The following is a 14244-nucleotide window of genomic DNA, read 5'->3' on the forward strand; positions in this document are numbered from 1 at the left end:
ACGGAAACCAAGCCACATCATCTGTTAGGGAAAGACTGCTTCCCTTGAGTCAGGTAGGAAGAGCTGACTTCCCGTGTTTCTTCTCTGCAGATGAATTCTTCAGTCAAAGCTGTGCCCCTGGGTCTGACCCAAGATCCAAGCTCTGTGCTCTGTGTGCAGGCAACGAGGAGGGCCAGAACAAGTGTGTGCCCAACAGCAGCGAGAGATACTATGGCTACACTGGGGCTTTCAGGTGAGTGCTGTTCAGGCTTCACCAGACAGGCCTTGTCCCTCATCCTCCAGCATCTCGGTGCTGCATTTCTAAGGGGCCCAATATGGCCCGTCACAGCAGAGCCAGGGGGCAGCTTGGGGATCAGCTGATGGGCGGTGCCAGGGAGGGCTCCTCCCACTGCATTCAGCACCCCAAGAGTGAGGGCTGGCATGGGGGCTGTCTGACCTCAGCTCTGCTGGGCTCCTCCCTGTGGCCTGGAGCCCAGTTCAGCCTCAGTGAGCCTCAATGTCCTCATCGTCAGAATCAAATGGGGAGAGTTTGTGGTATCTTAAGTCCTTTCTGCAATTCAGTTTTATGGGGAAGAATTCTCTTTCCCGGAGCCACCACTTTTTCCACAATCTTATGTCTCATGTTTCACTTTCTTTTTGATTCTGGCCTTAGAAATGGCAAAGAGAAAGCAGTATTGCAGTGTTATTCTCCACCAGTAAAGTGAAAAATAAAACAAAAAATAAGTTTTCAGAATTCACCAGTTATAAACGTTTAGAGAATCACAGTTTCTTTCCACAATCCTTGTTTTACAATCCCATTCATTCAGCTGTTACTTCTCAGTGGTCCAGTTAGGGGTTTGAAGGGCAGATCTCCCTTATTCGTCTTCCTCTGTTCTCCAAGAATATATTTCACCACAAGGTGGTGTCATGTATCTGAGAATGACAATGCCCAAACTGGTCTGACTTTTTTTTTTTTTTTTTTTCATATATTTTTTTTTTGGTCTGAACTTTTTAATGTAAATTCAGTAGCCTTCTTTCCAGTGATGAAGGAAATAAAAGTATCCTTTTACTATACTCTGAGTGACTCACTGAAAAAATATTTTGTGACTGTTCAAAAATATCTTTAAGTTAAACAAAATTTAAAAAATATCTTTAAGGGGCTAAAGTTTTGCAAATGGAAAGGTTGTGATGTGATTGCACTCAGAAATATTGAAGAGACAACATGTCTGATAAAAATTTCACAGGAATTATGTGGGTTGTTTCAAACCTGTGATAAGGCGCTATTTCACTGGAAACTCCTACACTTTGGTATTCCTATTTATACTAGAAGGAAATGCTTTGTTCAAAGTGAAAGCTGGAACCGGAAGTTCTGTTTACCTCTGTGTTCCTAACTAACATCCTTATAGACTGCCAGTTCTTAATTTTTAAGCTATTTTCTGTTGACTTTCTCTTATGAAAGAAGAGGATCTAACCTCTCACACTGCTTCTGTGCCCCATCCACCTGTAACCATCAACTTCACCTCCTTGGAGCCTCCTACAAGAGTATGACATATTCAGTGCTTACTTTATTACAAATATGTAAATACCAGTCTCATATCAAATATGTGATATAATAAGATTATATTTCCCCTGTTGTACAAAGATTTTGTTTCCTCTGGAGTTGATAGGTGTCTTTTAAAAATTTGCTGAGTTTTCTGTACTTTAAAAAGAAATCACTCATTCATCTCAAAACGTTCTGTAAGTAGCAATAATCCATGCATGAACAAACCGGATGCTGCCTCAGGCTGATCATTTACCTGGGAATGTTGCACCTGAAGCTGGGTTTGATTTTCTAGTCCTTAGTGTTCAGATTCAACCTCCCTGTGAACAAACCCGATTTCTGCCAGGAGGAGGGGCCAGCAATCTCCCGGCAGCACGGGACAGAAGGGCATGTGTATATACATAGCATGTATATAGGTTCTACCCAGGCCTCCTGTTCTCAGCCACTTTCAATGGTGCCTAGTACTTCTAATCATTGAGTCTTTGTGCAGTTCTGCTGTGCATGTCAGCTTTCTCCTGAGCGCCCCCCAACTTCCAACTTATGTCACAGCTTTCTTTGCTCTGATGGGTCAATTACTGCTCACCCATTTGATCTCTAACTTCCAAACATTGTCATTATTATCGTCTCTCTTCCTTCTCCCCTTCCTCTCTCTCGTGGATTTATGGCTCTTTAAAAAATCTCATTTGTGTCATTTTATTGGACTATTAGAAGGAGGGAAGGCTCACATATGTGTTCAATCTACCATTTAAAATCTGAAAGTTCTTGGAAATATTTGTCTTCATCTTTTCTATGTTTACTTCCATGTTTCAGTTTTTGGAATGTGTCTTACAAATATTTATGAAAACTCAAAATAGTTTTTCTTCTCTGGCATTGTTTTTATTCTCTGGAACATTTTAGGTGCCTGGCTGAGAATGTTGGGGATGTTGCGTTTGTGAAAGATGTCACCGTCTTAGACAACACTGATGGTAGGTGAAGCTGTTTCCCTTTCCCCTCAAGGCAGAGTCTCTGCCATGACAACACAGCCTTCTATTCAGATTTGCAATCGGCAAGTGATTGTAACCTTTTCCAGACTTGGATCAAGTTATTTCCAAAATACTTTACCTCAGTATACAACATAGTAACATCTATAGGATGTCATATGGATTTTTTTTTAAACTTTTGTTTATTGAGTTATAGTCAGTTTACAATGTTGTGTCAAATTCCAGTGTAGAGCACAATTTTTCAGTTATACATGAACATACATATACTCATTGTCACATTTTTTTTCGCTGTGAGCTACCACAAGATCTTGTATATATTTCCCTGCACTATACAGTATAATCTTGTTTATCTATTCTATATATGCCTGTCAGTATCTACAAATTTTGAACTCCCAGTCTATCCCTTACCACCCCCCTCCCCCTTGGCAACCACAAGATTTTATTCTATGGCTATGAGTCTGTTTCCGTTCTGTATTTATGTTCTTTTTTTTTTTTTTTTAGATTCCACATATGAGTGATCTCATATGGTATTTTTCTTTCTCTTTCTGGCTTACTTCACTTAGAATGTCGGATGTCACATGGATTTTGAAACAGAATTCTATCTCTTTTTCTCAAACACACACACACACACACCCCCAAGACATACTCAGGAGCAAATACATCTCCCTGGCTTTTTCTAGTCAGCCACGGAAGCACCATCTGCCTGTCTCAGCCTATTAAAAACTGAATGTGAATGATACTTTTAAAAAAATGAACGTATGCAAGTAAAATTCCTCTTTCTAATAAAGGAAGTCATTCAGCCCACGTGAGCCCTCAGTTGGAAACTCCTTGGGGATTTAATAAGGACAACATCACAGGTAGATGCAGATGATAGAAGGTAAAACCTACCAGCCAGTGCATGAGTAATCACTCTCTCTTCTGCTCTCTAGTGAAAATAATAATTACCAAATTCAAGACTCCTAGCGATTTGCCACCTTCCAAGCTGCACCTCTCTCCTTAGCCCCTACTTAGCTTCCTCACAGAGGACTTGCCACTTCCTCCCCTGCGAAGGAACTGCCTCAACTTTCTGCCTTCCTCCTTCAATGATGGTGACAATCCTACAGCTCCTGCCTCCTCCTCCTGCCCCTCCTCAAGTCTCTGGGGAGAACTATTGAGGGCAGACATGTAACTTTGGGATGATCTCAATATCAAATAGACAAAACTAAGAGAATGGCCGAAGTGTTTTGTTGAGGGGACAGGGCAGAAGGGGAGAAACAGTGACTGTGTTTGCACACACACAGGCATGCGTGCATACAATTACATTTCAAATTTAGGAACTATGAACCTAGGGATCAGATGGATGTCAAATTTAATTTTAAGCTTCTCTGGGATTTTACAACTGCATGTTATTGGAATTGACTTAAACATTTTTGGTAAACCTATAGAAGTTCCTATCCTTCCTCTGGTTGCAGTAATAGCATTTGAATATGAAAGGAAACAATCTCTTCTTGAACACAAACCAGCATTTCTTTTTCTGGAACTCACTGGAAAATACGGCATACATGAAGGGTTTTCTTTTTTCTTATTTATTTGATGAAGGGTTTTCTTTTAAAGAAATTTAACAGCTTTATGGAGATACAAATTACATACTATAAAATCCACCCACTCAGAGTGTACAGTTCAGTGGTCTCCAGTGCACTCACAGAGATGTGCAGCTGCCAACATAATCCAATTCTAGAACAATCCCAAAGAAATAATAATAACCCGCTAAGGAAACCCTGCACCTAATAACAGTCCCTTCCACACTCCCCCAGATCTGGCCACCAGCAATCCACTTTCTGTCTCCGTAGATTTGCCCATTCTGGACATTTCACGTAAATGGAATCCTATGATATGTGTGTGGTCTTTTGTGACTGGCGTCCTTCACTTAGCACCCTGTTTTCAAGGTTCATCCATGTTGGAACCCATGTTAGTCCTTTACTTCTTTTTATTGCTGAGTAATATTCCATCATGAGGCTATAGCACTCATGTTTGATATGTTTGAAGTCTATATAACTTGTGAAATTTCATTTGCTCTCCTTCACGTCACTGCAACCCCAGTGTGTACATCTCAGGATGGTCACACCCACCCAGAAAGGATGCGTTGACTACACCAGACAGCCCTGGCTGACGCTGCCTTCTCTCTCTCCCCAGGAAAGAACACTGAGCAGTGGGCTAAGGATTTGAAGCTGGGAGACTTTGAGCTGCTGTGCCTCAATGGCACCAGGAAGCCTGTGACTGAGGCTGAGAGCTGCCACCTGGCCGTGGCCCCAAATCATGCTGTGGTATCTCGGATTGATAAGGTAGCACACCTGGAACAGGTGCTGCTCCGCCAACAGGTATGAGTCAGCAGGGCCTCCTGCCCTTTCTTACCTGCATGGGCTCCTGTTAGGTGGGGCGGGTCGCAGAGCTGGGGGATTCAGCCCATCTCAAGTCTTCCTTTCTAGTCCCTCTGCTTGAAGCTGGTGATGGGAGTATTTGCTCCACACTGCGGGGCTGCCCTGAATCTCAGGCGCCTGGACTTGTGCTCACCGCCTGGCTGGGAGATGCCTTCTGTCCTTGTCCCTCCTGTTGTTCTTCAGGCAAATGAGGGACGTGACTGAGCCTTCCTGCCCCAACTAGGGAGAGAGTGGTTTACTCTGGAGTCTGGGCCGACTGGGCAATGTTTTAGACAAGGTCCCTGCATTTGTAATCTTTAAAAATAGCAAACCCAGAACGTCTATAGATTTAAGGCTATCTATGTGAAGTGGTTTGAAGGAAATCCTATAATTTCCTTAAAGTCTGGGATTCTTTATTAGAATATCTAGTTTTGTATTAAAATGGAATGTTTTTTCAGAAACAGACTCACAGATATAGAAAACAAACTTACGGTTGCAGGAGGGAAAGTGGAGAGTGGAGGGAGAAATTGGGAATTCGAGATTTGCAGATACACAGTACTATATATAATATAGATGAACAACAAGTCCTGCTGTATAGCGTAGGGTGAATATAGCATATACTATATTCAATACCTTGTAATAGCCTATAGTGAAAAAGAATATGAAAAGGGATATGCATCTATGTACAACTGAATCACTGTGATGTACACCAGAAGTTAACACAACATTGCAAACTGACTATTCTTCAATTAAAAAAAAAAGGGCATGTTTCTAGATGTGCTTTAAAGACAGTGGCCCTAGAATGTAAAAATGGGCACAATAACTAGATTTATGGAGCCCCACGATGGCACACTCACTGGTGCTGGAATGGAGATGCTTGGTAATTACATCTCACCTCTGTGGGAGCCCTGGGCATGGAGGAGGAACCATGGCCAAGGGAGGTTAAGTGACCTGTCCAAGGCAATGGCCAGTTGCAGAGATGATTTCCAGTGCAGAGTGCCTCTCTGGGAGAGCTGAACTGTTAGGATGCTAGAGGTGATAAACTTTTGGGGTGGATCTCAAAATCCTCAGCAGTCACATAGTCATCCATAAGAAGTTCTAAGAAAAAAGCCACAGATTGAGAAGAAAGGCAAGATGGCGGGAGGTGAACTGAGAAGTGGTGAGGAGCCTGGGCACTGGGCTAGGGGCAGGGGGCAGGGGGAGACTCGGCCAGAGCAGTGGAACGACTCCAGGACTCAGCTCATTTTGCCCCGTGGTTTTCCTGGGGCTGATCCTGCATGGAAGAAATGTCCTTGGCCTCCCCAAATCCATCGACTCTCCTGTTTTCCTCAGCTGCTCTCTCATTAGCTGCCCTTTTTGACACAGGCTCATTTTGGAAGAAATGGACAAGACTGCCCAGGCAAATTTTGCTTGTTCCAGTCCAAAACCAAAAACCTCCTGTTCAATGACAACACTGAGTGTCTGGCCAAACTCCAAGGCAAAACAACATATGAAGAGTATTTGGGACCACAGTATGTCACGGCCATTGCTAAGCTGAGACGATGCTCCACCTCCCGTAAGTGGAACATAGGCAGCATCACTGAGACACCACCACGGGTGAAGGTCAAGGGTGGAGGGCCAAACATTCTGGGGATGAAGTGGGTATAAAAATGTTAAGACAGCACAATGTCTCCATACCTCAGGAAATTACACTCTCATTGATGAGGTGAAAGAATTAGAGAGGAAAATAAAGCAGTTGATAGTATGCTAAATTTTTATAATACTGATCTGATTGTAAATGTGTATATGTATATACATACACATCTATGTATACATGCATATACATACATATTGAGAAATGACAAGTTCTGGTTTCTAGACAGTTACCATAAGTACTAACTATACAGAATACACATTCTCAAAAAACATTTTGGCCAGGAAAACATATGGACAATAATTTAATCCTTTAAAAACATTTAGAAGACATAGCAGAGTGTTGTAAGGTCCAGGCGATGATTCTCAAATTTCAGCAAGTGCTGCCTCCTCTGTGCCCCGGGGTCACCCAGATCCGTATTCCTGGTCCCTCACCTGGGAAGTTGGAGGCATTGGTAGGGGTTGTGTGGTGGTCTGGGCGTGGGGCAGGGCTGAGAATCTCTGTATCAGGGGTTCTCAATCAGGGGTAATTTTGCCCCTGAGGCATTTGGCAATGCCGGGAGGTATTTTTAATTCTCACGATTTAGGGCATGCTGCTGGCATCTGCGGGTAGAAGCAGGGATGCTACTAAACAAAGCAGAGAACAGGCCTCAGAACAGAGAATTACCCAGCCTCAAATGTAAGCAGTGCCAAGGCTGAGAAACCCTGCTCTGTCTCAGGGAACTGTGACATAGGCGGGTCTAGGGCCACACTTAGAGACCCCGCAGCAGGGCTGTTCTGCGAGCATCCGGCACCGGACCGCGTGACGATGCAGCCACTGAGGGCCACGCTTATCTTCCCTGCTGACTCCCCAGCTCTGAGCTCAGGGACACACAAAACAGGTGCTCAGGAAGGGTTTGTGGATTAATGCGTAGGTAGACGCCATTGCAAACAGATTTGCATGAAGCTGATCAATTGCTCACATTCCAGAAGAAATTCGAGGGCCAGCAATGCCTTGTGAACTTAGAATGTGAGTTGATTCAATGGGAGACAAATGAGGTGTGGATGGTGTTACTCAGGCTAGAGCAGGGAATCTCCCAGCGTGGTGAGGACCAGGGCTGCCGCGTGCTCCCTTCGGCCCTGTGGCTCTTGGGAGGAGAGGCTGTGGAGTAATATGCGGATGACAAGCATTGACTTACAGCGGTGGGACAAGGGCAGAGGAAAGTCTGTTTTTGTGTCCTCCTTGATTGATGTATTTTTTTTTGATTGATGTATTAATTAAAAAAAAAAATCAGTCTCTGAATGTCCTGCTTTGTTGTGCCCTACAGCGCTTCTGGAAGCCTGCGCCTTCCTGATGAGGTAAAACTCAAAAAGCCGCCCCGCCTCCCCAGAAGCCTCAGCCCCTGGCTGCTCACAACCCTGATCCCAGGTGTGCTGCACCTTCCTCTCCCTTCCTGAGGGCGGAGTTCGCCAAGCTCATCAGTTTTCACAATTCCCTGCTGTCAACTTAGCAAGAAATAAAATTAGAAATGCTGTTGGTTTTCATTCCCTATAAAGTGTCATTCATTTTTTCTAGAATTTCATACTGAAATTATGTGTCTGACCAAATACCTGCCCAGTGGGACCTTTCCTTCCCTGTTTTCCAGGTCCTACCCCCCCAGTCTTTGTTGAAGTTTTGTGAATGATGCCTGATGGTCTAGAATCTAAGGACAGACCAAGTAACTATTTTCCCCAAAGGCATCTGGTTGGTCATTCACATACATACTTGTATTAGAGAGAGAGAGAGAGTGTGTGTGTTTCTAAGGCGGGGGAGGGAAAAGAGAGTAGGAATCAAGGATCAATGGAAGAAAGTGGTGATCAAGAAAATTTATGAGTATTTGGCACTTTAAATAAACAGCATCAGATGCAGTAAGTGTACGAATGTAGACATTATAGGAAAACGTGGAATACAATGGGCCCTCCATATTCATGGGTTCCACATCCGTAAATTTGAACAACTAAGGGTGGAAAATATTTGGAAAAAACTCCAGAAAGTTCCAGAAAGCAAAACTTGAATTTGCAGTGTGCTGCCAGCTATTTATGTAGTAGTTACGTTGTATTAGGTACTATAATCTAGAGATGCTTTAAAGTGTGCAGGAGGATGTGTGTAGGTTATGTGCAGATACTACGTACACCATTTTACGTAAGGGGCTTGATCATCTGTGGATTTGGGCATCCACAGGGTGTGGAACCAATCCCCACAGATACCAAGGGAAGAGGGATAACTGTATGTCTATCCTTTAGCCTTATTGGCCCTCAACCTTGGGTTAACCTCTAGTCACTAGTTTTTTCCTCCACTTTTCTCAGCCAAGCTCTTCCAAACATGGTCTAAGACGGCTGCCTTTACTTTCTTCAGCTAGTGGGGTGGGTGGGTGGGTTACTGTCTCATTCTCTCTTCACCCCATTGTAATTTGATTCTAACCTCAAAGTGGTTCTGGGAAAGGACAGCCCTGCCCTCCCAAATGGCCAAGCTTAGTAGGGTTCCCATCTCTTCCCCTTGAGCCCTTCACTGTCGTCGACCCTATGGACCCTGCACTCCTGGATATCTTGTTTGGAAATCCTGTTTCCTCAGCTTGCATGCCATCTTTCCTCCCTCCTGGCCTTCCTTTCTCTGCCTTTTTGAGGGTCCATGCTTTGTCCTTTAAATGTGTTCCCCATAATTTTCTTCTCCAGCGTTTCATTTCTGACCCACTGTCTTGATGCCTGGGAAGGAAAATAAGAGAGAACCAAATGGCTGGGTTTTAGCTGCTAATGCACAGACTCCCCTCACCAGTAAACAGGGCCCAATGGGGTCCTACCTGCTCTCTCTGACTAGTAACTCTTCCCTGAGAAACGATCATTTTCCTGCTTTCAGTTTTTCCAGTGGCTCATTGGACTCAACAGGCAAACTTGTGTCAACCCCGGGAGTCCTCCCTTTGAAAGGCAGACATGAGATAAGGGTGGCCAGCGCTGACTGCCATCAATGAGACAGGCAGTTCTGCTGCTGCCTGCAGAAGCCCCTCCAATCTGTCAGGAAAGACAGAATAGGACATTAATGAGGGTCCCATAATCCTATGATGAAAACTTACTTTTTTGCCACTTTGAATTGTGACCCAGATTTGTAGAACATCCCCACTAGCCTTGAGAAGGTTACTCAGTGAGAAATATTTGATTATACAGCTGTGTTAGTTATAATACCAGCAAGATAAAACATTATATTTGAGCCATATAAACCTCCTTGTATAAATAAGATACTAAGGTGAAATTAAAGGCTCACCAATGAAATTCCCTTTTCTGGCTGAAATTATATTTCAAAATCAAATATTACTGCATCCATTAGCTCATGCTAAGTTATGTCAAAATCTTGGTGGCTTATAAAACAAAGGTTTGTTTCTGTCTCATATCCATGCCAGTCATGGGGCACTAGTGGCTCTGCTGTTCATCTCTTCATTCCGAGACCCAGGCTGAACCAGAAGCCCCCACCTGGGGCATATTGGCCTTTAAAGGGGGAATAAAATAGAGATGGAGGCACCACACAATAACTCTCAAAGCTTCCTCTTGGGGGAGGGTACAGCTTAGTGGTAGAGCCCATGCTTAGCATGCATAAGGTCCTAGGTTCAATCCTCAGTACTTCCATTAAAAAAAAAAAAAGCTTCCTCTTGGGAGAGGCCATATCATTTCCATCATTTCACTGCCCAAAGCAAGTCAGGTGGCCGTGGCATCAGTGAGGGGGCATGTGATACCCACAGGAAGGGGTGGTGAATATTTTGGCAATAGGACCCTCTATTTCTCATTTGCTGCTTGATCTCGGGCAGTACCTTCACTTATTTAAATCCCAAGGGTCTTTTATGTCTCTGTTTTCTAAAATTTAGTGTTGTCAACAAATTCATAGGAACATCTGTATATCAGGCCCATACTTGTGAAATGTATTGAATGCAAGCAAGTCACCAGCCACTGCAGCAGTTGTGGGTGTGAGCACCAGCCTACTCCTTCCAACCAAACTGACAATCCTGCTGCGCTGTGAGCACAGTGGCTCAAAGCAGGCCCTGACTAGTATTTGAGCAAGAGTGAAAACAATGCCTGGAGTTGTGTCTGAATTTTGGGGTGGAGCCAGAGGCATCATCTTAGAGTAGAAGTCTGTTAGGAAAGCATCTTGAGAGGCTACTTGGGTTAAGAAGAGTGAGCCCTCTACCCTAAAGGTGAAAGGTCAGAGCCAGATAAACAGAGCCGACTTGCTCTACTAAATGACTAGGGCAACTTACAGTTGACTGCAGGTGGGGAGAGGTGTGGAGACGGCAGAAAAAGCTGCTTGAAGAGGATGAATGGGCCCCGGAAGAACAGCGACTCAGGTTCTAAAGGAGAACGTAGTCATGGAGACATTCCTGCCCCGATGGTGTAGGAACTTTATCATCAATGCCTAAAACATGTCAGTGACTCACCTATGTTGGTTATCATGCCCCTTTCTCAGGGGAGTAACTGCCCAAGACAGTGTTTGCCCATGGAAGAAGCATATGGAGAGAGGACAGCAACTCCCAGCAACGAAACAGTGGTAAACATCAATGCCTCAGGGAGCAAATGGAATGTGGTGAGAGGAAACCAGACGAAGTGAGGCCCTGGGGATCCGTGGGAATTCTGAGGAAGGCCCTGGACCTTCTGTAGTGCAGCAGATAGGCAGCCGGGGTATATTACTTGACTTGGCACCAGGAGTATATTATTTGAATTTTTAAGGAGAGTCAGACCCCAGAAAGCTAGTGGATGTGGAGACTCTTGGATAAGACGGGGATAGATGGAGGCAAAGAAGAAAAAGCACATTTTCTTAGTTTCATCTTTGCCAGAACAAAGTCTTCTGGTCACCAGAAGCAGCCAACATGTGGATTTGTCTTAGCCAAGAGAAACATGTCTCTGAAAGCTTGCTGAGAATCTGGGTGTCTCATATCCTCGGAGGGGAAGCAAAACTAAAAACTGTGTCCACAGTGAACCATCACAGCAGTATTCATGAATCTTGCAAAAGCTGGAAATGTTCATGCAGAGTCCCATAACCTCCCAGATGTTTCTTTCTCCTCCCACTCAACGTCCATCCCAGGTAGCTCAAGCCTCTGAACTGCCACATGACCTTTGGTCCTGAATTCTTTTCACCCTGACGCTGAATTGAGTGTGGATTGTTTGGTGTCCCTGCTTTTACATCCTCAAACCCCAAGTTCCTTACAGTCTTCGAGGAAAACTTGTAGCCTGGGCATTCTGCTCAGTCTTCACTCTAAGCCTTATTTTTTTTCCTGCTCAACATATATTTTAACCACCATCAATTGTAATACATTTTAGCAGAATCCACTTCAGCCTGTATTGAATTAGTGTTTTCTCAATTTTTCGGAAAATATTCTTGCCTGTAGTTATTCTATGCAGACTATTCATGGAGGCTAATCCTTGACTCGCTTCAAACTCACCACTCATTTCTCAAATAAACAACAGTTGACAGCATCTGTAACAACTGTTTACGCATCAAAAGCCAAGGAAAATGACTTACAATCATTTGCCTTGTTTTTTAATTGACTATTGATATTGTTCCCAAAGTCTTAGTTGTCAATGAAAGGCTAACAATCTTTACAGTAATTTTTTATGCAAAATCAAACAAGGCAGCTATAGATCCAAAGTGAAATCTTTTTCTTTTTCTTTTTTTTTTCCCTCCCAAGCGTAAGTCTAGGCTTGCTAACAGTCTTAAGTGAGTTAATTTTCTCTGGACACTTTGATTTACAGCTGCAATCAAATGTGATTTCATTAACTCAGCATAGTTAAATGGCTTTTCTTGCTTGGCTAACACATGAGCTACTTAGAAATGTTCTTCATTTGTGGCCTTATTTTATTTTTTTTGTGTTGAAGAAATCCTGTTGTGATGAGATATTTCACTTTAAAACTTCTAATTTTCCTGACCATTTTTTCCCCTGTGAGTTTGGAATAGTGTGATGAACTCTTAGTCTGGAAATGTCAACACATGTTGTACCCTTAGCACAATTATAGTTACACTGCATAATAAATATAATGCTTTGTCTTCTAAATTGAAAGCAAAATAATCCACAATCCTTAGTGTCTTAATAGCCTGACATTCGAAGTTCACTTCTCTTTTCTTATTTTGACATGATGGAGATGCACTGGCAATGAAAATAAAATAAAATGTGGCAGGGCTCCACGTGTATAAAGAGAAGCTGTTCCTCTACTCACAACACTTATGACACCAAATGTGTGGGGTTTCTAAACCGAACAATGCTCTGATTCTCTGTGGACACCACCTGGGTTTCCTACAAATCAATTCAGTTCTAACCACTTAAGAGTTACACAGACCCACAAGGCTGAGGGCTTAGGCTCATAAGACTGTCCTCCTCCAACACAGGTGGTGGGTTCCCACGTTGCCTACACTTTTGTTCAACCTGGCTATAAACTGAGGGTTTCCACGGCCTCCTCCTCAGGTTTGATAACTTGTTATCATGGCTCACAGAATCCAGGAAAACACTTTACTTATTGTTACCTATTTATGTAAAGGATCTTATAAAGGATACAAAAGAACAGCCAGATAAAGAGGTATGAGGCTAAGGTCTAGAAGCATCTAGAGCCTAGGAGCTTCTGTCCCCATGGAGCTGGGGTGTGCCACTCTCCCAGCACATAAATGCATTCACTAACCAAGAAGCTGCCTGAATCCTGTACTTTAGGGTTTGCATGGAAGTTCGTAACAGACACAACTGATTAAATCATTGACCATTGGTGATTATCCAGTCGCTCTCCCATTCCTGGAGGTCAGGAAGCAGAGTTCAAAGTTCCAACCCTCTAACCACATGGTTGGTTCTGGGAACCAACTCCCATTCTGAAGCTACCTAGGGAACCACCAAGAGTCACCTCATCAGCATAAACTCAGGTCTAGTTGCAAGGGCTTATGAATAACAAGACACTCCTATCACTCCAATCACTCAGGGATGAAGACCGTATACATATTTTTTTTACAGTATCACAACATCACAGTGTGGTGCTTGAAATGCTACTAAATTATAACTGCCTTGCTGTGATGTGCAATGCACCAAGCAGCAGTGAGAGGCTATGAGACTGCCACAGACCATCTCTGTCACCACTGCTCCACTCAGCCACAGTGGTGCAAAAAGCAACCACCCACAATGCATATATAAATGAATCTATGCTAAAAAAAAACCTTTCTTTATGGATACTTAAATTTAAATTTCATATAATTTTCATGTCATGAAATAGTCTTCTTTTGCTTTTTCCAACTATTAAAAAACGTAAAAGCCATTCTTTGTGCATGCGCCATACAAAAAAACCAAGAAAACAAAAACAAAAAAAAGCGGGTGGCTGGGTTTGGCCCGAGGGCTGTAGTTTGCCAATTGTTTTTCCAGGATGCAGCCATTTGTACTGAGGTAGGAGCCTCTCTGGCTCCTTTCATCCACTCTTGGAAGGTGGGCGCTGCCTCTGCCGGATGCACAGGACCAGTTCCTGGAGGTGTTCTAGAAGCACGACTAGGATGACACTGACTCCCACTGACCCAGGTGTCGCGATGGCCCGAGCTGCTGCCCTGCAACTGCTGCAAACGTCCCAGTGCTGGGGCGGATGGTGCCCGGAGCGTCGGTGTCGCGGAGGAGTCCAAGCTGCGTGCTGCGTCCGCACCTGCGCAGTGCCACCGCGGAGTGCTCCGCCGCAGTGCTTCGCCGCCGCGTGAGGGCGAGGG

At 43.8% G+C, this 14244-nt stretch overlaps 1 protein-coding gene across 4 annotated transcripts in view; it reads left to right on the forward strand.

Annotated features, from left to right (window-relative positions):
* LTF (lactotransferrin) overlaps positions 1-8062 on the forward strand; it is a 48193-nt gene extending 40131 nt beyond the window's left edge. For 3 of the 4 annotated variants that reach the window (XM_032458685.1, XM_032458686.1, XM_032458683.1), the window contains 6 exons: positions 91-232; positions 2417-2484; positions 3288-3356; positions 4672-4856; positions 6261-6450; positions 7835-8062. In XM_032458685.1, coding sequence (XP_032314576.1) covers positions 91-232; positions 2417-2484; positions 3288-3356; positions 4672-4856; positions 6261-6450; positions 7835-7869 — 689 coding nt within the window. In that variant the 3' untranslated portion in view covers positions 7870-8062. The remainder of the gene's footprint in view (positions 1-90; positions 233-2416; positions 2485-3287; positions 3357-4671; positions 4857-6260; positions 6451-7834) is intronic. The other variant, XM_032458684.1, reaches the window with a different exon arrangement.
* The last annotated feature ends 6182 nt before the right edge of the window (positions 8063-14244 follow it).

Source organism: Camelus ferus, chromosome 17, assembly GCF_009834535.1.
Source record: "Camelus ferus isolate YT-003-E chromosome 17, BCGSAC_Cfer_1.0, whole genome shotgun sequence".
In the NCBI taxonomy this organism is placed as follows: Eukaryota; Metazoa; Chordata; class Mammalia; order Artiodactyla; family Camelidae; genus Camelus; species Camelus ferus.